Source organism: Centruroides sculpturatus, unplaced genomic scaffold (genome assembly GCF_000671375.1).
Source record: "Centruroides sculpturatus isolate CEXI.00-Female unplaced genomic scaffold, Cexi_2.0 scaffold54, whole genome shotgun sequence".
NCBI lineage: Eukaryota > Metazoa > Arthropoda > Arachnida > Scorpiones > Buthidae > Centruroides > Centruroides sculpturatus.
Genome location: NW_019384340.1, coordinates 547,115 through 569,575, shown reverse-complemented (window position 1 = coordinate 569,575; position 22,461 = coordinate 547,115). Strand labels below are relative to the sequence as shown.

Below are 22,461 nucleotides of genomic sequence, written 5' to 3'. Positions count from 1 at the left end.
ATTATACTANATTATATATATATTATAGAAAGTTTACTGAGAAACTATTAAAGAAGATAAACTATAAGTGCGCATTATACGTTAAATATTTGGATTTTCTAATTAAATATATGTTTAATATGTTTTATTATATAGAAAACCTATTATTTTGATAACAAAACGTTGATATTAATCATAAATTATCGAATTTATCCGACCTCAATTTGATCTAAATATGCTTGAGGCTCAATAAGACATAGGAAACTTTAGAATAGAGGCCCCTTTACAACTGTATAGTTTTTTTTCTTTCTTTTTTTTTTTTAAAGAAATAGAGATTATCGATCGTTATCGATGTAAAAATGTTTAAATTTTAAAATGGGAAATTTATAGCATTGATATAAAATGCAAATTGCTTAAAGTTTAAGTGCAAGTGTCATTTAAAAGTCCTCATTTTAGTCGAGACGATTTTCTTTCTATTTTTTTTTTTATGGATATAAAGAATTCAGAAATCAACGGAAATTGCCAGATATTAGTTTTGATTCCTGAGAAAGATGCTGAATATTTAATGGTGTTCGTACATCCTTTAGGGCGTTGTCTCCGAATGTGTTATCTAGAGATTGGGTGTGGTTGAGAAATTGCCATCTTCCATCCTTCCACAATGATTTCGGTCAGTCAGATGAAAATCCATGGGAAACAAAGTTGTCACTTTTACAGAAGAACAGCTCGAAGACTATCAAGTAAGCTCCCTTTCTTCCCACATTTTTTTAAAATAATAATTAAAATATACAAGTTTATTCAATTAGTACCATAAAGCAATTTTGTCCCTTATGTACACGTATAATTTTAATGTATTTATCATGTATACTATTGTATAATTTATAAAATAATTAACATTATAGGACTGTACATTTTTTACTAGGAAGGAAATATTGAGGTATTTATACTCATTCTGTAATTGTACGTATATTTAAAATAATTAATTAAATATTATGTAAATTAAGGGTACAAAAGAGGTATCGAGAATTAGACCCTCAAAACGTTCCTCAGGTTATGACAGGAGATGAAGCGCACACAGTTGTTGTTTCTTTGGAGAAAGTGGAGAAAATGCCTGAACTTAAGGTAATGTAAAAATAAAAACACTACTTCTAAAATATTAAACTCTTTCTTTAATAAATTAATCAATGTATTATCTTTTAGGAAAATCCATTTCGTCAGAGAATATGTAAAGTATTTTCCCATGATGGAAGTGGTAACATGACTTTTGACGATTTCTTGGACATGCTTTCGGTGCTCAGCGAACAAGCTCCGAGAGATATAAAAGTCGTCTACGCTTTCAAAATTTACGGTGAGTTAGTAATCTACGTTACGATATAATAAACACTCGGTCTCTAAGCCAAGGATAAATCATTAGAAGGATAGATTAATAAATGAGGGACAAGTAAGAGTGCCTATATGAACACCTTCGTTTTCATTTTTTAACTTTTTCAAGCTTGGTATGGCTGATTATTATTCATTTAATCTGTTAAAAATAGGTTTACATTATCTGATAATGCAAGGTTTAAAAAAAAGACGTAAACACGACACAGAAAATGACTGGTGGTTTATAGGACGTACTTCACTTTTTTAGCCAGTATAATCTACGTGTAAAACGTAATAGTAGCCTAAGCTTACATGATTAAAGGAAAATTATGTATTACATATGTCTACTGCATACAGCAATAAGTTGGGAAGCTGACAGTCACCTCAGAAACCTCACCCCTCTGTAGCTAGGACACTGTAAACTCTACAAAAATGATGGATTTGTGAGGTTTATATAATGTGAAACCTATTCCTAAGATAGTTGATATCGTACAGGTTTATATAATGTGAAACCTATTCCTAAGATAGTTGATATCGTACAGGTAGTATTAGATTTCCAGTGTTGTCAAGCAAATATTTGTGTCTGAGACACCCGATTACCCTAGACCCTAAAGCCACGTTTAAACTGAAATTTGTGTATTTATTCAACAAATAGCATTTAATATGTAAACTTTATTAAATGAACCAAATGTTTACTAAAAGAAATAAACTAAAATCTACTCAAAATGCTTAAAATATGAATTTTTTTAGTTATAAGTAATACATTTAATATATTAAAACAGAACTTTCCCTGTTCTATTTTAATTACTTATTAATAAATTTCATATATATTATAGACTACGATGGAGATCAATTTATAGGAAATTACGATCTTCAGCAAGCTGTGGTGGCTCTAACTAAAAATGAACTAACGCCCGAAGAAGTGCAGCTTGCCTGCGAAAAGGTTTTAGAGGAGGGTGACGTTGATGACGATGGAAAATTATCATTTATGGAATTCGAACACGTGATTTCTAGAGCACCGGATTTTCTCAGGTATTAATTTCAATAATTCAAATAATCTGTCCATTAAATTATTATTTAAACAAAAACATTTCTTATTTTTTTATAGCACTTTTCACATAAGAATCTAAAGAATGGATCTAATAGTTCTGGCTGGACCAAGAATCAACATATCAGTATTAGAATAGGATTAACAGTTTAAATTTAAAAAGAATTCGACACGGTTTAGAGAATTAGAATATTAAAATTAAAGTTTAATCTTCTAAGCTACGTTTAGGTATATTTTACCCTACATAAAAGTTTAAACAGAATCTAGTCATACAACATATTTTTTCTCATTAGCTATTATAAATGTCCAAAAATATATTTTTTAAAAAACGTAGGAACTTATCTTCATTGAGGTTACAGAGAAATGGGTCATGGATCTAATGTTCGTCTTGCGAGACACGTTTAAAAATCACTAATTTAAAGAATGTTAAAAGAATGAAACCTGAAAAATATATCATTTTATGTCTAAAGTATACATAAACGTCTCTAATTTATAAATAAAAATGTTTCTTTCACCATTGAAAATCATTACATAAAGCGATTTTAACGTTGAATTATATCAGCGCATAACAAAGAAATTACTCATGCTTATAATAAGTAATGCTTTTATGCTTAACCCACGCTAATGAGAAGCGATTATTATGAAAAAAAAAATAATAATAATAATAAGGTTATGATTCTAAGAATATTCCCTTTCGTAGAAACATGAGAAATTAAGCATTGATTCCATTAACACGAGCTCGAATGCATTTTAATTTTTCTGCTGTATATAAAGGTATTTAAAAAATACTTTAACAAGACTGAATAATTTTTAAATTCGTTATTCAAAGGGACGTAATAATAAAAATTTGAAATATTTATTTTTAGTCGTTCAAAACTCGTTTAGAAAAGCGACATGAAAGATCCAAAACTATGTCACTTGGCACGACATCCAGAATGTAAAAAAAAAAACTTGTTAAATCTTACAAAAAAAATATCCCTAACATTTTTCGTCTTTATTTTAAATAATATTCATCATTATTGTATTTTAAAGATGCTATCTGTATTAACCTTGAAAGTCGCAATGTTAAGGACAAGGACAATTCTATAGAAAAAGGATGGTCGCATCACGACCGTTGTGATGTCATTCAAGGGAAAGTTTTTAACCTATTGTCTCCGAGACGACATTTTTAACCTTTATCTTACCTTATACTTTCACTTAAAATTACGTAATCCTCTTACAAGCTATCCAATTAAAGTTTATTTTATTTTATTTTATTCCTGTTTCTGATATATCTGTCTGTCTGTCCTCACTTTTTCCAAAAAACTAAACATATTTAAATCTTCTGTACATGAATACAGTTAAATAAAGTTGAAAAATTCTATCGAGTGAGCTTGATTTATCCTCTTAGCATCGATTATTTACTTCTTTTTTTAAATAAGTTAACTTAATATAACTTATTTATATTAAGCAACAGGAAAGAACACGAAATTAGCATATTATTCAGCGGTACAGAGTTCTATCTTAGGTTTAAAATTATAGAAAAAATAAAAAATAAATAAATTCGCTTCGTGTCACTTCTGCATATCAAAGGTCAAAGTTCAGCGGGCCGAGAAATCCAGTTTGCTTTTCAGGAAGGAAATATATCTTTAAAGGAAAAAGTATTTCGGATCTGTCATATAATGGTGTTGTTTATAGACACGTTAACTGAATTTTTGAATATGAAAAAAAATATATATATATGTATATATTATTTATATGTTTTTAGAATACAAAATAATAATTATTATAATATCGGTATTCTTGGCATAGATTTGATTTATAGGTATCTATACTGAATATCAATAAGAATATGTGGAATTTTCCTCGATTTTAATCCGAATTATTTATAATTTCATCCAGCAATATCCAGTTATATTAACATTAATAATAGCGAGGTTGCGGCCGAAGTTTTCATCTGTAAAACGTGAACCTCGAACGTCGAGCGCCGCATCTTATAAGCGGCGCTCGACGTTCGACGTTCACGTTTTACAGATGAAAACTTCGGCCGCAACCTCGCTATTAAATTCGATTTTACTGGATAATAATCGATTATTATTTATCCGGGAAGATTTAACTCGTGTTACTAATTTTAAAATTTAAGAAACAATGTCATAGTGTCGTAGAAAATGATGCGATGATTAATTTAGATTTAAGATAAACGATTATTTTAAGCTTTTTTTCTTATGTTTATCGAGGAAATAAGACTATTTTTAACATGCTAATTATTAGACATATTTATAATTAGCTAACCTTACAACAGGTATGCCAATTAAGAAAATTTACTATGGGATGTCGGATATTTTATCCTCTTTTTATCTTTCTATCGACCTATTTTATTCATTTTAAAATTTCGCCAACATTCTTACCTTTACATTTCCTTACTTTTATATATAAATAAATAAAAATTAAAGAATGAATTAATCTAACATCACTTATATATTTCGATTTAAACACTGAAGAGGTTATTGTAAAAAATGATCTAGAACTTGTGACTCAAGATCCCATTTTCAGATCTGACATATCTGATGCTATTTATCATCTTTCTATAATGCACAATGACGCAATTAACCTTACAGGCAGACATCAGTTGTATCGGGGACCCGGATCTATCCAAGACCCCGTCTCAAGGCTAACAAACACTTACTTGGGGGACCTTTACGTCTTACCTACATAACTGACAATATATATATATATATATATAAAGTGTAAATCCACGTAGAATTTACATATATATATATAATCCCTCTATCGAGCCATTCGTCCTTATCAGAACACAAGAATTTAGCAAGGGAAAGGTATTTAAAATTGCGATTAATATTTAATAAAAACAGGAAAAACTCGACTCATCAGTCATTCTCCTTCTCACTTTACAATATAAAAGATCCTTTATTAATTTTCCTTTTCCTTTATGTATTAACTTTCAACGCATTCCTGCATAAACAGGAAACAAGAGAGTACGCGATTCAAGTTTTCTTCTTCTTTTTTTTTTTTTCTTTAACGTAAGGTGATTTGTTCTGGAAGCTAGTAAAACTTGTATGTGTCATCCAATTTGAGGCGACAGAAGGCACGTGAAAGAGAAAGAGGGTCAATAGGTAGTGTCAGTACTTGCCCTTAAGAGACTCGACCTTCTCTCGCGCACAAAACAGGTACACCTATTGCTGCCAGCTACTCTCCTAGCTTATTCCTAGCAAAAGACAACCGCAATGACTACAAGACTGTATAAAGGTATTTAAAAAATACTTTAACAAGACTGAATAATTTTNTTACTTATAATAGATATTTTATTACAGTTATTATCGTATTATGCTATTTAAAATAATTAGACAAGCTTTCTGATGGAGGAGTTTCCGGAAAATATGAACAATTTTCTATATTTATATATTAAGCAATATTTTATAGTAACGCCTTTTAAGCAAACTTTTCACTTTAAAACTCCCCTTTTTGAGTCTATTTAAAAAAATATTATTATTTTAGAAAAAAAAGCTATAAAATGCAAAAAAATTAATTAATTTATAAGCAAAAGAATTTTAAAAAATTAAATATAGGAAGGACCCTTAATAGAAAAATTAATTTTTCAATTAAGGGTCTTACACATATAATTAATGTAAAATTAACAATTTTCCTATTTCTTAAGAGAATTTTTCCTGTAACTGAGAACGGGTGCTTAAACTTTACTTAACCTGATTCTGTAAGAAATAAAGGGAATTAATTTTAAAAAATAATACCTTTTTGAAGACATTTAATTAAAAAAAATTATATATAATCTTATATAGAATTAAATTAATAATAACAATAAAATTTTCCGATACAATTAATTTTTTTTGGTCCTTCAGACATGTTTTTAACATAATAAAAAAACCTAGATACATAAAAATACTTCCGGCTATTTTTTTTACTTCGATATTACTCAATAAGTTTATCAGGAAAATTTCCTTCTATGTTGAAATTTAAAAATTCTCTTAAAAATTTTAAATATTTCGGTAAATTACTATACTAATCGTTAATTTGAATATTAATAAGGTGTTTTGTAATATTTTAAAATAGTTGTTACTTCTAACAAACTTCTTGTTTAAAGAAAAAATTAGGTCAGGAACGAAGATGATAACTAGTAGAGGATAGCTTTTTTTTGTTTTGTTTTGCTCGAACAATATTATTTCGCAAGTTTTTGGTATTGCTGCAACTTCTCAAAAATCTCATCCGTGACAGCTTCTTATTGTTATTGCTTCAGATCAGAAATTTATTTTAGTAGGCCAATATTCTAATGGAATCTAAATAAATAAAAGATCCTTCAACTTTATTCAGTTCAATGAAATAGTTTCTATACTTTTTTTTTTCTTTCTTTCTTCAGGTAACAGAGCCCAGAGGGATGCCATCTGCTCTTCTGGCGATGGATTCTATCCTCACGAACAATTCTGCGATTACTATTATGAATGTGAACAAGGTGTTTCTAGAGTAAGAACTTGCCCAAATGGATTAGCATTCTCTGGAAGAAATAGAGGATTGGTTGATAATTGCGATTATCCTCATCGAGTTGGATGTTCCGAAAGAGGATTACCCTTGGGTCGTGAGTATTTATAAACGTTACTTCATACTTTAAAAATTTTTTTTAAATTCTAATAAGTTATTTTTGATAATAGAAGCGCCAATTAGTACAGAACATTGTCCGTGGCAGTTTGGACTCTATCCACACGCGAAAAGCTGTACCAGATATTGGCAATGTTGGAATGGTACAGCCACAATCCATCTATGTCCTTTATCGCTTCTCTACAACGAAGCCATCCATTCTTGCGACTGGCCCGATAATGTTCCCGATTGCCAAAAACATCGTAAGTATAACTATCGAATTATTACAAAAGGTAGAGAAAGACTTAAATTATTATTTGTATTTATAGCTATATGTAAAGATACATCAAATGGAAGAGTATCCATTACAAAATCTTGCGTCAGATATTGGCAATGTGTTGGTGGCTATCCACGTTTGCAGAGATGTGCTGCAGGGTTGGCTTTCAATTCTATCAATTTGGCTTGTGAATTAGCACAGATTGTTCCTGGATGGTGAGCTTATTATTATTATTATTTTTTTAAATAATTAAATATAAATGGGTTTTTTTATTGATATCTTTTAATTTCAGTGAACCTGCTGGAAGTGTTCGTCCTGCTGAAAGCTTCGGACCAGCTGCACCTAAACCAGCTACAGATTTAGATAATAATTTCGACGACGAAAGCTAGTTTTGTCTACAACAAAATTTTAATTTGATCAATTTAAATTTGATCATAATTTTATAGAATGTAGCATTATTGTATTTTGACAATTTTTATTAAAAAAAAATTTAATATTCCAGGAATTTTATTTTGAAATAAAATATAAATTCCAGAGAGAAATTTTAAAATCGGGTCCATGTGAATTTTTAAAAATTGTATTTTCCTGATGTATTTAGGAAGACTTTTAATGTATTGTTTATTTTCAATAAAATGTTTTTTAATTAAAAATTATATTATTTTCTCAGATGTGTGTGTGTGTATATATAAAATCTGATGGATTCTTTCTACAGAGCTCTAAAAACCAACTCTTTATTCTATAAATTACAATAATAGAAACATAGCAAATTAATGCTCAATTTTTTCTCCTCCTCCTCTTTAGTATGTTGGATGTTGCCTTTCATCCATTGTAAACGCTCAATTCATAATATTAACTTACAAAATGTAAACTTCATAATGATAAAATGTAATAATAAATATTGTTATGACTAATTGCTGTATTCATTATCATAAATACATAATAATGATTACATCAATTATTCATTGTTCATAGTATCTTCTCATACAAATAAAATATTCAAATTATTTTTAACATATTTCTTAACGATTTAGTTATGTAAATATTTCAAAATTCTGGAAAATTTTATCTTAATAATTTCCTTTATATTTCCAGTTTTAGTTTCGTGTATAACGCATACTTTTTCTCAAATATTGCTTTGAACAATTAAGGGTGTAACGTGTTTTCTTCGGCCGTTAACTTTTTATATTAGTTTTATAAAGAGAAGCATCCCTGGTTGACACAAATTCTTTGACAAATTGAAAATAGATGTCAACTGTTTTCGTAGAAATTTCAAACAAGGAAGAAATGTTACGTTTTCTTATTTGTTATTTGGAATTTCTAACTAACAATTCTATCAATTTGGCTTCTGAATTATCTTGAATAGTGTTACAAGAATTACAGAATTGATGGAATAAGGTAATGCACACTCCAGCGATATGACAAGGGGGATGCTTCCCGGAAGGGCTTTTTAATTGGAAAATGTCCCATAGTCAGGTGTTAGAAACGTTAAGAAAACCCGGAAAATGATACATGTAGCCAGGTGCGAACCCAAACTACCTTACCAGTGTTCGGTGGTGTCCATTCACTAGGCCACTGGCGGATATCTTATTTATAAGACAAATTAGGTCCAAAAAGTTTGAAAAATTATTGTTAAATTTATAAAATTATTAATTATAAACTAAATTAAAACAGGATTACAGAATTTATGTTAATAATTGTTAAGATTAAAACATTAAGTTACTCATTTATTGAAGCAAAGTCTTAGCGAATCCTCTTCTAAGTGACTTATAAAATTCACTTTGTTCTCAAAATGTTATCAGAAAAAGTATGATATACAGTACAGGAGGAGCAAGACACTACTAAAATCGAGAGCAACTTTAAATTAAATAAATTAAAGATATAATTACAGATTGTAGCTACAATTTTTGCTAGTGATTTATTTATTGGTTGTAGATAGCAGCACTGTAATATAAATTAAAGATATAATTACAGATTGTAGCTACAATTTTTGCTAGTGATTTATTTATTGGTTGTAGATAGCAGCACTGTAATATAAGTTGATTAAATATTAATTAACTTTATTTAAGGTAAATTTATGTGATTCATTCTCTTACAGGTAGTAAATTTATCAATTTTTGCAGTTTATTACTCAAGTTTAAAAAATTTAAAATGAAAAAAAAATGTATATATAAAGGACTAGTGATGCCTTTTTATATATAACAGGACATTAATCTATTATATAACATAAAATCTGTATTACACAATACTCCTCAATGTACTGTAGAAAGACTAAGATAATAATTAGTACAGAGATATTCAAATAGATAAATGAAAACAATTTGTGTTGGTCTTAAGTCCTTAAAAGCACAAATTTCTCTGCAAAATCATGTTTAATCCATCGCTAGTTATAACAGAAAATGTTTAACATTTACTAATTAAAATCACCAATAGAAAGTAAATTATACAGAGTGTTTGTAGATGTTCTCTAAAAATTTATTTGTTGGTATCAGTTTTGAAGTTGTTTAAATATACGTGTTAATATGATAATACATATTATCATCATCATTAACTGAACAAATGATGATAAAAGTTGTTATTATGTTATTAATAACCGACTTTTTTGAGAAATCTGGTATTTGCTAAAACTTCGTTTCTGTTAGAATATTGAAAAATCAGGATGCAGAACAATTTAACAATTAAAATATTCATTTATTCAAATAAATTAACTTTATATTTTTCTTATAAATTAAGACAATTTGTCTTATGTAGGATTATAAATAGATTTTTTTAAATCTTATATAAAAATAAATTACATTTATTCTTCAGTAAAGACTTTTTAAAAAAGTTATTTATGAACTTTTTAAAAAATATTCATTCTTATAGTATTAAATACTATTTTGCTTTTAAAATCTTTCAACAATTCAAAATTGAATGTAATTTTTGAATCATAAATGCTTCATTTTTATCTAGTAGAAATCCGTAAAATGATTTTTCTGAAAAATAAAAATAGATATATCTTAAAAATATTTTTAGAAAATTATAGTTTAAATTCAATAATAAAAATCAATTAAAATTTCTTTTTTTTATATGCTAGTAGTTTTTATATTATAATAGTATTAATAAAATAAAATCTTGATTCTATGAGTGAGAAAACATCTTTATTATTCTTAGTACAGCAAAAATGCTGGGATGTCTTTGGCTGGAGATGTGAGGCCTGCATCACGGCCCAAGGTCGTAATTTCAAACACCTTCTTTGATTTTTGCTGTATTAAGAATAATAAACACCCTGTTTGTGTCCTTCCTTTCTTGTGTTTTGTGTCGTCGCTACCGTGCCAGGAAAGCATTTCCGACCATGCATTGCTATGTGATTTCCCATAGTCTAGGTGTACTCTATCTCTCCTGAAAGTTTGTAACCAATGTACTGATACACCCTGTATAGTGTAAAATAATATACTTACTTACTACAGTAAGTAATTATAAATTATTTAAGTGTTATTTTTAAATGTAAAATAAAAAGAATTTCTTAAAAATTAATATGTATCTATATTGCACAAACTGCTTTTATAGATGTATTTGTGGCCGCCAGCGCCAGAGATCCTGAACACTGTCTGGCAACACTTGCCAAGATCACGAACTCTGTCTGGCAACATTGCCAACAAGAGTGGCTGGCAACGTCAAAAAAGAAAAGGCGCGAAAGTTCGTTGGATTTTGTCCGGGTGTTGCCCGAGGATGTCTGTGACAGTTCTAACCTTTTCTAATAAAGTTCTTTTTTGTTACTGTTCGTGTTTGCCTGCTTAATGTTAGATCTAAACATCAGTAGGATTGAATGACAAATATTTAAATAAATATTCCATTTTATTAGTCTTTTCTTGTATTTGCATTTTTAAAATGAGTCAGTTTATTATTTAATAAAATATTTTTTGAGACCATTGTCATTAAGTAATAGGATCTTCATCCTCAGATCCAATCTTAATATCAACATTGGAAATAATATGGATAAAACAATAATTTCAAAAAAATATTTTATTAAATAATAAGCTGACTCCTCAAAGATAATTAGAATCATGCTTTAGAATCATGCAATGTATTTTAAAAATTTTATATTTTTTGTGTTCAAGCAAATTAGTTCTAATTGAAAAAGCCTAAGTAATAAAGATGAAAGTATACTTTTCCAGTTAAGTTTTATGCTGATGGCAATGTTCTATATTTAAAATGTATATTCTTGTTCTTCTTTAAAGAAGGTCATTACAAATGACCAAAAACGTTAAAAGATAATTAAAATTATACTGTATTTAAAAGGTATCAGTGTGAAATTAGTAATATAATTAAAATAATTTAAATTAAGTAGGAAAATTAAATAAAAATATTAATAATTCATCTCTAAATATTTACCACATAGCATATGAATTGGAACTATTTCCAAAACTTGATACAGATCTTCTTGATTATGAACTTCTACAACAAGTTCTAAATGTTTTCTTATGTTATCAACATATTTAAAATTACAACTTGAAAATATCCATATCTGATTAGAAAGTGGAGATGAAGACTTTTTTGGATTAAGTACTAGAACCTAGGAAAGTAGAAAACAATTAGAATAAGTAATATCTAATAATTACATTTCAAAAATGAAGTCTTTGAATTTTAATCAATATCAAAAATATGCAATTTTATTTATAACTCATTTATAACAATGAATATGACAATTATTTATCCAGCTTCTAATGTATTTTATTACATGCAGAGATAAAAATGTTACTAAGTAAATTTAATAATTGTGCTAACGTTATTGTAAGTAAAAATATTTAGAGCTTTGTTATGAAAAAATTTATTTTAAAAGTATTTTATGTATTTTTTTTAAAATATGTATTTTTTTTAAATACATAAAAAAGACTAAAATGTCTTCATTTCTTTGCCATGTTCAAATCATCAGGAACAACAGTCTTCCATTGAAGAGATGACCTTTTATTAGAGGCTAAACTTTTTTGCATAACTTGCATAACTTGCAGAGGCATAAAAATGCCTCTGCAAGTTATGCAAGTTATGCAAAAAAGTTTAGCCTCTAATAAAAGGTCATCTCTTCAATGGAAGACTGTTGTTCCTGATGATTTGAACATGGCAAAGAAATGAAGACATTTTAGTCTTTTTTATGTATTTAAAAAAAATACATATTTTAAAAAAAATACATAAAATACTTTTAAAATAAATTTTTTCATAACAAAGCTCTAAATATTTTTACTTACAATAACGTTAGCACAATTATTAAATTTACTTAGTAACATTTTTATCTCTGCATGTAATAAAATACATTAGAAGCTGGATAAATAATTGTCATATTNATATAATTTTATAACTATATTATTTAATTTATAAACTATATTAATTAATAAACTATTTTGCATAACTTGCAGAGGCATAAAAAGTTCAAAAACAATCTTTATTCAAATTCAATTTGGAATTTCAAATCTGTTTGATTATTAAATATATTTGGAATTTTCTTTTGAAATAAAAATTTATGTATCCAAAGTGTTATAAAGATGAGACAAGTGCTTCTTTACTTTTGTTAAAATTTTACCACAAATTGTGAAAATCCTTTCAATATCAGTTGATGTAGGTTCAATGGTTTTGAGCACTAAGTAAAGTTTCTCTACATTTTCACTATGCTTGCATACAGTGCCGGCCCGAGGCAAGTTTTAAGATGGAGCGAGATCCTATTATGGCGCCCCCTTGGTTGCCCCTAATTTATACCCTTTAATTTTCTTTACCACTGAGGCGCCCACTGGGATTTAGCGCCTGGAGCGGCTGCTCCGTTCGCCCTATGGTAGGGCCGGTTCTGCTTGCATAGACATTTAAATTTCTTCTGTTTTGAAATGTACTTTTACTATTGTTTGAATACTACAAAAATAAAAAAATAAGTTAAGGTTACTATTGTAACTTAATTTTTTCCAAAGCTTCAAAGCCAAAAAATGCCAGAAATTTTCAAAAGTTTGAAACTTTGATTGATATCTCTCCTTCAACACATACACCAACAATTTAATAAGTAAACAAATGATAAGTACAAAAATGTGAGACATTTCTGGTTGCACAGAAAATGAACTACAAAATACTATAACATTAGCATAATAGTTTTGATTAGTTGAATTAGAATAATAACCACTGCAAATGGTTCATATGCATGTGTGTTTATTGTATTTTGTTATATTCTAAGTATTGTGCATATCAGTTAGGTTACAATGTAAATAACGTGATTAATGTAATTGATGACATGCCATTTTTCAAAAGCCTGTCACACTGGTTACGAAATACGACTTGAGAGATTGTTTCAATTGATATATTCTCTAGTTCAAATTCTTTAAGTCTGATGACAACTGTTTAACACATTTTTTGGCTAATTAAATTGGTTTTTGTGCTGGAGTTAAAACATGTCATTAATCATTTCAATAAAAATAAAAACCATTTATCTATCCAGCAAAATTCTTTAATAACTTAAAAACGTTTTCAAACGCATTAAGCGTTCATCCTCAGTAAACGTTTAATTAAAGCGTTCATCCTCAGTAATTTGAAAACGTTTTTAAGTTATTAAAGAATTTTGCTGGATAGATAAATGGTTTTTATTTTTATTGATTTTATTCTCCAGTAAGCAAGTATACTATTAATCATTTCTTCCAGTTGCATGATAAGAAGGATTATCATGATAAAAAGGGTTACCATGCAACTAGAGAAAATCAGTCCTTTATCATTTTAGGTAGGTAAGTATTTAAAGAATACCTACCTAATAATGTAGCAGTATTAGTAGCAGTAGCCTTTATCCTACCTAATACTGGTACATTAATGCTTTTATTATTTTTATGCAATATTGTTTACAATACAAAATCCTTTCATAGTGTAAAAATCATAGTCATCAATGAAAAAATTTTCAAAAGCATATGTTTCAAGTAAAAATTAAAACATAAATTAAAAATATTACCTCATGAAATAAACAGCACAAAAGAAATATTATTCCAGCACTAAATCGTGTTAAGGCACCTTGATTGCATAAAATTAAAGCATCGTCATCTTTGATTATCTACAGTATATAAAATTAAAAGATTAGTGTAATACTCAGTAATAAAATATTAAATGTTATAGGATAATTTAACCAAATGTTTTCTTATATAGATTTTAGATTATGAAATTTCTATAAATATATTGCCATTTAACAACTGTAAATTTAAAATATTATATTGAATATAAGGTAAATTTAATAAATATGATTTATAACTTTCTAAATCCAAATTTCAATTTCAAACATCTTGTCAAGCTATCAATAACTTTTCTTATTTAGTGAAAAATAGAGTTTTACATTGTTACAATTGCTATTTAATCTATTACAATGCAATTTAAGAACTGTATTGTAATAGTTTTCATATTTACTATTCAAACTGAGGAGTGTCTGATTAGGAATTTGCTTTACAATTTAAGTATTTTCATTTTTTCATTAACCAAACTTTGTTAATAATATAAATAATATATTACTATTATTAATGTTATTATTTTCCTTATGTTTTGCTTGTGTTAAGTATAGCAAGATTTGTTAATAACTACAGAATAAAAGTTATTATTAGCCTGTAAGTTAACTTCTTTAGCAGATATTCTATATAGTGCATGGAAAACATCAAGTGCGGGTAACTGTTTTATGTTGTGATTCATTATGAAACTACCTATTTTCCACTAAGTAGATAATAAGAAATTCTAACAGGAATAATTTGAATGGAAAAAATTAAGAAGTTATAAAACATGCTAACAGTTACACTTATTCTTCTGATAACATTCTGAATCTACAATTCACATATGATAAACAATGTCTTCAAAAATACAAAAAAGCTATAAGAAAAACCATTTAGTTAAATTATTCTATAGCATTTCATCTATAAATAAAATTTTATATTAATAATAAGAATAAATAAACATAAATTATTATTTAAAAGTTAGAAAATAATGCAGTAATTTAATTTTTCAAAAATGTAAAAATTTATACTTTAAAATTTAGTTTTTTTTAAATAGATCACTATATATTATTACAGTAAATCCCTGCTAACTTGGATTTAACATAACTTGGACAAACTCAGACAAGCTTCACCCATATTAGTCTAAGTTAGCAAGCATTTATTGTATTAAATTTTTTTTAGAAATTTAAACAATATTAAAAATCTTGTAATATCTAAAATTTGTAATATCTGAATTTGTTCAAATTATTGCATAGTAGTAGTTGAAAAATAATTTTTTCAAAATATAGAATATAAATTTAAAATATTGTTATAACTTTTACATTAATATGCAATTATGCATATGAAAGAAAGAAGAAAATGAACAGAGTGCCCTTAATTCTATAATGATCTAATTGATTAAAAACAGAAAAATTTTTACCTTTAATAACTTAATGCAATCTTCTACAATATTTATTTGATATTCAGTAACATCATAAATGAGATCAGTAACTGAATAACTTGCAAATAAAATTTTTCTTCCATAATGATTTTTTGACTTATTGAATGGTATTATCTGAGAAAATATTAAATTTCATATAAAACATAATATTGTCTGTATTTAAAAATATACAATCAAAAATGACACATCTATACACAAATTTCAATACAGTAATGTCTATTTTCAAAGTTTTAAACATACAAGGTGTGCCTATTAAGTTCACTGACTGAATTTATAAAAAAGAAAGTTTTTGACAGTAATGATTCAATTTAATATCAACCTTCAAAACATGCTCTTTTGTAATCTATACAAATTTCCACACACACATTAATAATTTATGTATGCCCTCATGAAAGGTTCTTTTTGAAATGCTGTCCAAAAGGCTGTTCTTCATTACAGCCTCTTGGAGTTTTGAAACTGTCTCTATTTCAAAGCAAATTTTAATTTGGAGAACAAGTAGTAAACTTAGGCTAGGTCTAGTGAGTTCCAGATTCAAATTAAAACTTGGAAAACAGGAAGTGATTGGAGAAATTTTAAATCAAATGTAAAAAATTAAGATAATTGCAGATATAATTATAACATTTAACTTACCTTCAATCTTTCAAAGTTTAAAACATTAACAATCTCATTAATTTCAGGATTATTGTTATTTATATCCATATTTACTAAAACTTCAAATTCTAACAATTCTGAATATAGATGCTTTTGCTGCTTTAAACGAGACCAACTCCAATTGTATTTATATTCTTTCCAGGTATCATTTAAATTCTAAGTAAAATTTTAAATAAATACTTCATTATTTTAAAAAATTTTGCAAATAATAATAAAATTCAAATAATGAAAATTAAGTAACTTTGATGAAAGGACTAAGTGAAAAAATACATTTATCTACTTAAGAATTTTCTTAAATTTTTGTAAACTTAAAATTTTTGTCCTGGCAATTTTTATTAAATCTAACTTTATTCAAGTTTAGATAATGAATATTTCTGTAAAAAGTTCTCCCTTACAAAATCTTAAATTCAACCACATCCACAATTGTTAACTTAAGTACATACAAGTATTTCAATTTATCAACAGTAATACTTACAAAAGTTGTTTTTTTTTGTGCAAATAACCTACTCAGTATTCAATTGCAGACTGGGGTTTAAATTATGACTGGGAAAAGCTTTCTAACAACAGATAAGGGTTATCAACACAAAGCACTGATAGGAGGAGGAGTGCATCCTCCTCCTCCTATCAGTGCTTTGTGTTGATAATCCCTTATCTGTTGTTAGAAGTTTCAAAATTTTCTACAGAGAGGAGGATGCACTCCTCTCTGTAGAAAATTTTGAAAATTCTGAGATGAATTTGGAGCAATTTCCTAGCTGGAAATAAACTAATTGTTTTGTTTTTTGAAAATAAAAACTTAATAGTCCTATCTGAGGTAATCTTAATTCAGCCTCCATACAGACTATAAAAGTAATAGCACCAAATTTTTTCTAGAGAATTTAAAACAGTAATAAAAGGTAAATTTTTATTTAATATAATTAAAATCTTCCAAATATAAGTAAAATATTCATTTATCAACTATTATCAGCTATTTGATTTAATGATAAACAAAATAACAATGTTGATTCTTACTGAGGTTGTCGCAAGTGGCACACTCAGGGTTTAATTTTACCAGGTACCAGAGTCCCTTGGCTTCCCTCTGGGTGCACCACTGATAGTCACAGAAAGAATATGAAATGAATAAATAAAACTTAAGTTAATTATGTTAATTACATACCTTTTTATTATTAATTACTTCGTTCCAAACATTCAAAATGTAAGGAATGCAAAATTTTGAATTATTAATATTCTTGTATTTTTGTCCAACTTTAATCCAGGATTTCTGACACACTACAACTGGCTTTTTCTGTAAATGATATTTGAAATAAATATAAAATAGAATATCATTCTGTACTAAATCATTAAATTGTTTATTGTCATTCAATGATAATATATTATAACATAATTTCTATTTAAAAATATTTCAAATTTGTTTTTTGTTAAACTTTGACCTCACATAAATTTTATAGTTTTAAATGAAAATCTATGTTATTTTTTCATGGCAATTACATCTAATAGTAAAAATTACTACAATATCATCACAGACATCTTCTGTACTTATTCCAGCAGGTACATTTATTGGAAAAATGAACATTTTCTATCACTTTCAGTGACCTTTATCAGGTTATGTTTCCATAAATACATTCTATACAAAATATAGCAATCTTTCACATTTTAAAATGTTTGTTTTTCTAATAAATGTACCTGATGGAATAAGTACAAAAGGTGTCTATAAGTTATAATTTTTTGAAGTTTAAAAATTCACAAAAGAATAATATTTAAAATAAATAGAAAAACAACTTTATGTTACAATGTTAGAACATTTGAAACAAGTGATATGTAATTTATAAATCAAAAGATTAATCAGTTTTATCCAGGCCTGGAAAAAATCTTAAGGATCTTTAGATCCCTGTAAAATTAATGTTACTGTTACTAACATAAAATGAAATCTTTCAGACTATTTTTTTTATTAATAAAGAAACATTTTATGTATTTTATGTTTAAAGAAAAAAAGGCAAAAGGTGTCCACTCAACCTCAAGCCCTAACAAGTTCTTTGTGGCCCCAACAATATAACAATACTTTCATAATAATAACTATTCCACAAAGCAGATATCCAATTATAGAAAAGACATAAATTTAAAAATAAGAAAAATATTTGCTTTAACGTATATATTTTTTCTGTTTAATGCAGATATCTTTTGGAAAAGAAAGGATTGTGGAAACTTAATTTAAATTAATCAATATAATTTTTAAAATAAAAGAAATGTATCATAAAACTCATAAATTTTGCCCTTTTATCACTACTCTTATTAATTATATGAGCAAATTTTATTTTTTTGGTGAAATCTAATTTATTATTTTTTCAAGTAAAAAAGTATATTATGAAAGAAGAGATGACCAAGACAAAACCTTTCTCACTTGTTTCTAGCTGTTTATACACAAGTATGAACGAAAACGTTTGTACTCTTGTATAAATGGCTTGTCTTGGTCATCTTAAAATAGTTCTAGTCCAAATGCATAGAAGAAAGAAGAGATAGTTTATTAATTTTGTGTCTCTTTTTTCTTGCTTGCTTGTTAAACGCTAAAACTGGCAAATATGATTTACTGAGTGTTGTCTGAGAGAAATTAAATTTTATACTTGGTTTAAAAAATTGGAAATAAAAAGATAACAAATTTATGATAAATACTAGTAATTTGTTTTTTCCTTTTTTTGGAAGGATGTTGGTCTGGAATATGAACAAATATACAAGGGTATGGATCCTTCTCTTCTTCCAAGAATGGAAAAAGAGCATATTTGAAAACTCAGGTGAAGATAATTCAAGAAAGATTTTGGTTGGATAAATTTGAAAAATTCTATTGTGCCTTACGTCTTTTCTTGCCCCCCTTCATCACGTGGTGGGTCCGACTTGGTGGAGAGGAGTTGTGTAATCCCGGGGTGTGTAACCGAGGGTGAGTGTTTTATTGGAGGGTGTGTCTCAAGGAGAAGTCAGAATGGAAGTAAGGAGAGGACGGGGAAGAAGAAAAGTAGTGGTGGTGGTAAAATTGCCTGGGAAAGTAAAGACTGTGCAACCAAGTTGTGTGGAGATTGACGAAATTTTTTGAACTGTTTTCTGCCTAGAGGGAAGAAAAGGAAGATATTTATTTCAAACCCATTTTGTCGATATGTTTTATGTCTTCACGTTTTGGGAGTTTCGAGCAGTATACTGTCGGGATATTTGATGTTAACAATATTCGGTATACTAGATTTTCGGGCTCCGTAAGTTTCCGTGTCTTAATTTTTTAGAAGTACTGTATGCTCCCAGACAAAATTAAAGGGTTATTTTGTAAACCAGGATAGTTGTCTTTGTCTAGTCCCTACTGAATTCAGTGGATTTCCCCTGCCAAGTGCCTGCTCCATCAAGCACACTTGTTCTAAATTCTCCCTTTGTAGAAATCACTTAAGTTCAACATGTCGATTCGTTCTCATGTTTTATACTCTCACACTATTTTATCAAAGACATATCAGTGTTTTCTTAAATGATATAAGGAATATACTTTTAACAGTGAGTAATGTTGAAAAAATGTTAATGTTTTCAACCAGGTTGATCTTAGGATTTACATTCATCTATTGTTTTAACCTGAGACTCTCTCTTTTCTAACAATTCCATCAAACATGTCCTTATACAGGCATGAAGTTTATACCTTTTTCTTAAATGGCTTTATGAAAAACTTTTTTTCCTTTTTTATTTTTAGTGTAGTTTCAGCCCACTTCTGGAGCCCCACACATCTATTAAGTAGCTTCGTTGGGTAGCCCTTTTATGAAAAACTTTTTTGACAACAAATTTTTCACAGTTGTTTTTTGATTGCCGCTAGTGTATTTAATTTTTTTCTCATTAAAGAAGTTTTGTAAAGATTGTAAAGACCGAAATAAATGGTAATCGGATAATGCTGTCTAATGAATAGAATGAATGGAATAAAACCTCTCATCCAAGATCAAGTAAATTTTGCCAGCTCTTCATTGACACAAAGTTTAGTATTGTCCTGTTGAAAAATGACACTTTTCCAGTTGATCAGTTTCAGATGTCTTTGTTCAATTGTTTCATTTCATCGATCTGGGAGTAATATTAAGCTGAATTAAATGTTTATAGTTTGCCAGAAGTTTATAATAAACAATCTCCTTTCAATTATTTTTAATTGTCTACTTGGAACTTAATTTATTAATAGAACATAAGCTGGTGTTTAAAGATTGACACAGCAATGAGAGTTAGTTCAGGAAAGAACAAAATTTCTTTATTATATCACCTGTAGTAATAGTTTCTGTACACATATTACAAGTGTTTCGGGCTATCATGCCCCTCATCAGCAGTACTACTACCACCACAAACTAAAAAGTAACAAGTAACAAGATAAGTTATTGTATAAGTTAAAAATCTCCTTTCAATCCTACCAAATACACAGCATAACTTTATTGGATGTAATCTGGCTTTTAGAGTGGATAGCAATAGCTCATCTTGTTTTCCGCAAGACCTTTTTTGTTTGACATTTTTGTATATAATCCACTTTTCATCTCTCATAATTATCTGATTCAAAAACTGCATATTTTCATTGCATTTTAATAGTAAATTACATACTGAGACATGGCTCAAATGTTTTTTTTTTTATATATCATGCAATACCCAAACATTATAGCAACTGATGTAAAGATGTTTCAAATGTACACACTGGGCCAGTTCTGATAGATGTGCAGTGTGTGCATGCACACACGAAGGCAAACCTTAGGGTGGCTGATTGAATTTTATTTTTTAAAGTGCACTAATATAATTTAATATTATTTTAATATAATGGTCAGTGATGAAACAGATTGATATTTGCATAATGAACAATGATAAACAGTTAATATAGCTGTTGTTTATGAATATAAATAACACCAAAACACACGTTAAGTGTTTTGCATTGGAAAATTTAAAAGTTCAAGCGACAGGTGAAGGAGGTGTGGTGNGACATGGCTCAAATGTTTTTTTTTTTATATATCATGCAATACCCAAACATTATAGCAACTGATGTAAAGATGTTTCAAATGTACACACTGGGCCAGTTCTGATAGATGTGCAGTGTGTGCATGCACACACGAAGGCAAACCTTAGGGTGGCTGATTGAATTTTATTTTTTAAAGTGCACTAATATAATTTAATATTATTTTAATATAATGGTCAGTGATGAAACAGATTGATATTTGCATAATGAACAACGATAAACAGTTAATATAGCTGTTGTTTATGAATATAAATAACACCAAAACACACGTTAAGTGTTTTGCATTGGAAAATTTAAAAGTTCAAGCGACAGGTGAAGGAGGAATTAATCCATTGAACCATAGAAAAATTCATCAGTGGGAATTCCATAACCACTTGTTATGTAAAATCATGTAAAAAGCAAAAAACTTGGAGTTTGCAAACTCTAAATCATAAGACATTAACATAAATAAAGTTAAGATTACACTTATGTAACTCATTGTGAATGGTTGCATTAAATAATGTAGATTCAGTACAAGGTTTTTATGTTTATACTTAATTTTCACTGTAAATGGCCCTTTATTCCTGTACTGTTAATCTTAAAGTATTATTTATACCATTGTTTTCATTGTTGATGGAACCAAAACTAAATTTAAATAAAGAAAGATATGCACAAATGTTATTAATTTAAATATTCATACTTAAATTAATTTTTATATACACATACATATACTAAATACTATATATACATATTTATATACTAAATAAGAAAAATTTGTTTAATTTCATTTAAATTTGCAAATTCTATTTTATGGCAGTACTAAAATATAACTTTGAACAAAGTCATCTGTTATTTATGAGACAGCTAGATTTGAATAAAATTAAAATAAATATACAGTGGGTAATTGATTAACGAACATGATCAGATAACGAACACCCCACAGAACAAACACAAGAAGAAGCAAAGTAAAATAATGAATACTGATTGGTCTTCCCTTGTCTTCGGGCAACAATTTGAAACTTTTTGAAGTGTGGGAGACGTCAACATCGACGCTCAAGCCGGTATATACCGATCGGATAGTATTCCTCCGAACTTTGAAACTCTCCCTTGTAATTCCAGCCTTTTATTTTTCTGACAAAACAATTCTTTTATGTATTCGCAAGACTGTTGGGTAGGAACTCGTTAAGT

General features: G+C 27.8%; 3 protein-coding genes across 3 annotated transcripts in view; 2 read left to right on the top strand and 1 right to left on the bottom strand.

The window, feature by feature from the left end:
- Positions 1 to 439: 439 nt before the first annotated feature.
- Positions 440 to 3,749, top strand: LOC111633831 (calcium and integrin-binding family member 3-like). The gene is made up of 6 exons (XM_023378469.1): positions 440 to 716; positions 879 to 913; positions 981 to 1,098; positions 1,177 to 1,324; positions 2,175 to 2,370; positions 2,447 to 3,749. The coding sequence occupies exons 1-6, from the start codon at positions 666 to 668 to the stop codon at positions 2,466 to 2,468; spliced, it is 570 nt and encodes a 189-aa protein (XP_023234237.1). The 5' UTR covers positions 440 to 665; the 3' UTR covers positions 2,469 to 3,749.
- A 2,930-nt stretch (positions 3,750 to 6,679) lies between these two features.
- On the top strand, positions 6,680 to 7,756 carry LOC111634116 (protein obstructor-E-like; the record flags this gene model as incomplete). Its single annotated transcript, XM_023378808.1, has 4 exons — positions 6,680 to 6,971; positions 7,045 to 7,233; positions 7,300 to 7,462; positions 7,540 to 7,756. Coding segments are annotated over 4 exons (741 nt in total), but the record flags the coding sequence as incomplete, so codon positions are not given.
- A 2,332-nt stretch (positions 7,757 to 10,088) lies between these two features.
- Positions 10,089 to 22,461, bottom strand: part of LOC111634108 (cap-specific mRNA (nucleoside-2'-O-)-methyltransferase 2-like) — a 28,554-nt gene continuing 16,181 nt past the window's right edge. Inside the window, exons 8-13 of the mRNA XM_023378796.1 lie at positions 17,458 to 17,586; positions 16,284 to 16,460; positions 15,633 to 15,767; positions 14,194 to 14,292; positions 11,619 to 11,799; positions 10,089 to 10,219 (exon numbers count right to left, since the gene is read on the bottom strand). Of these exons, the coding sequence (XP_023234564.1) occupies positions 10,140 to 10,219; positions 11,619 to 11,799; positions 14,194 to 14,292; positions 15,633 to 15,767; positions 16,284 to 16,460; positions 17,458 to 17,586 (801 nt within the window). The 3' untranslated portion in view covers positions 10,089 to 10,139. The remainder of the gene's footprint in view (positions 10,220 to 11,618; positions 11,800 to 14,193; positions 14,293 to 15,632; positions 15,768 to 16,283; positions 16,461 to 17,457; positions 17,587 to 22,461) is intronic.

What these genes read in the sequence shown, in the direction of transcription:
- LOC111633831 (XM_023378469.1), top strand. Translation starts at nt 666, where the DNA reads ATGGGAAACAAAGTTGTCACTTTTACAGAAGAACAGCTCGAAGACTAT. An exon ending in ACTAGGAAGGAAATATTGAG is followed by an intron (nt 914 to 980) that starts GTATTTATACTC and finishes ATGTAAATTAAG; the next exon opens with GGTACAAAAGAGGTATCGAG. An exon ending in AGAAAATGCCTGAACTTAAG is followed by an intron (nt 1,099 to 1,176) that starts GTAATGTAAAAA and finishes ATTATCTTTTAG; the next exon opens with GAAAATCCATTTCGTCAGAG.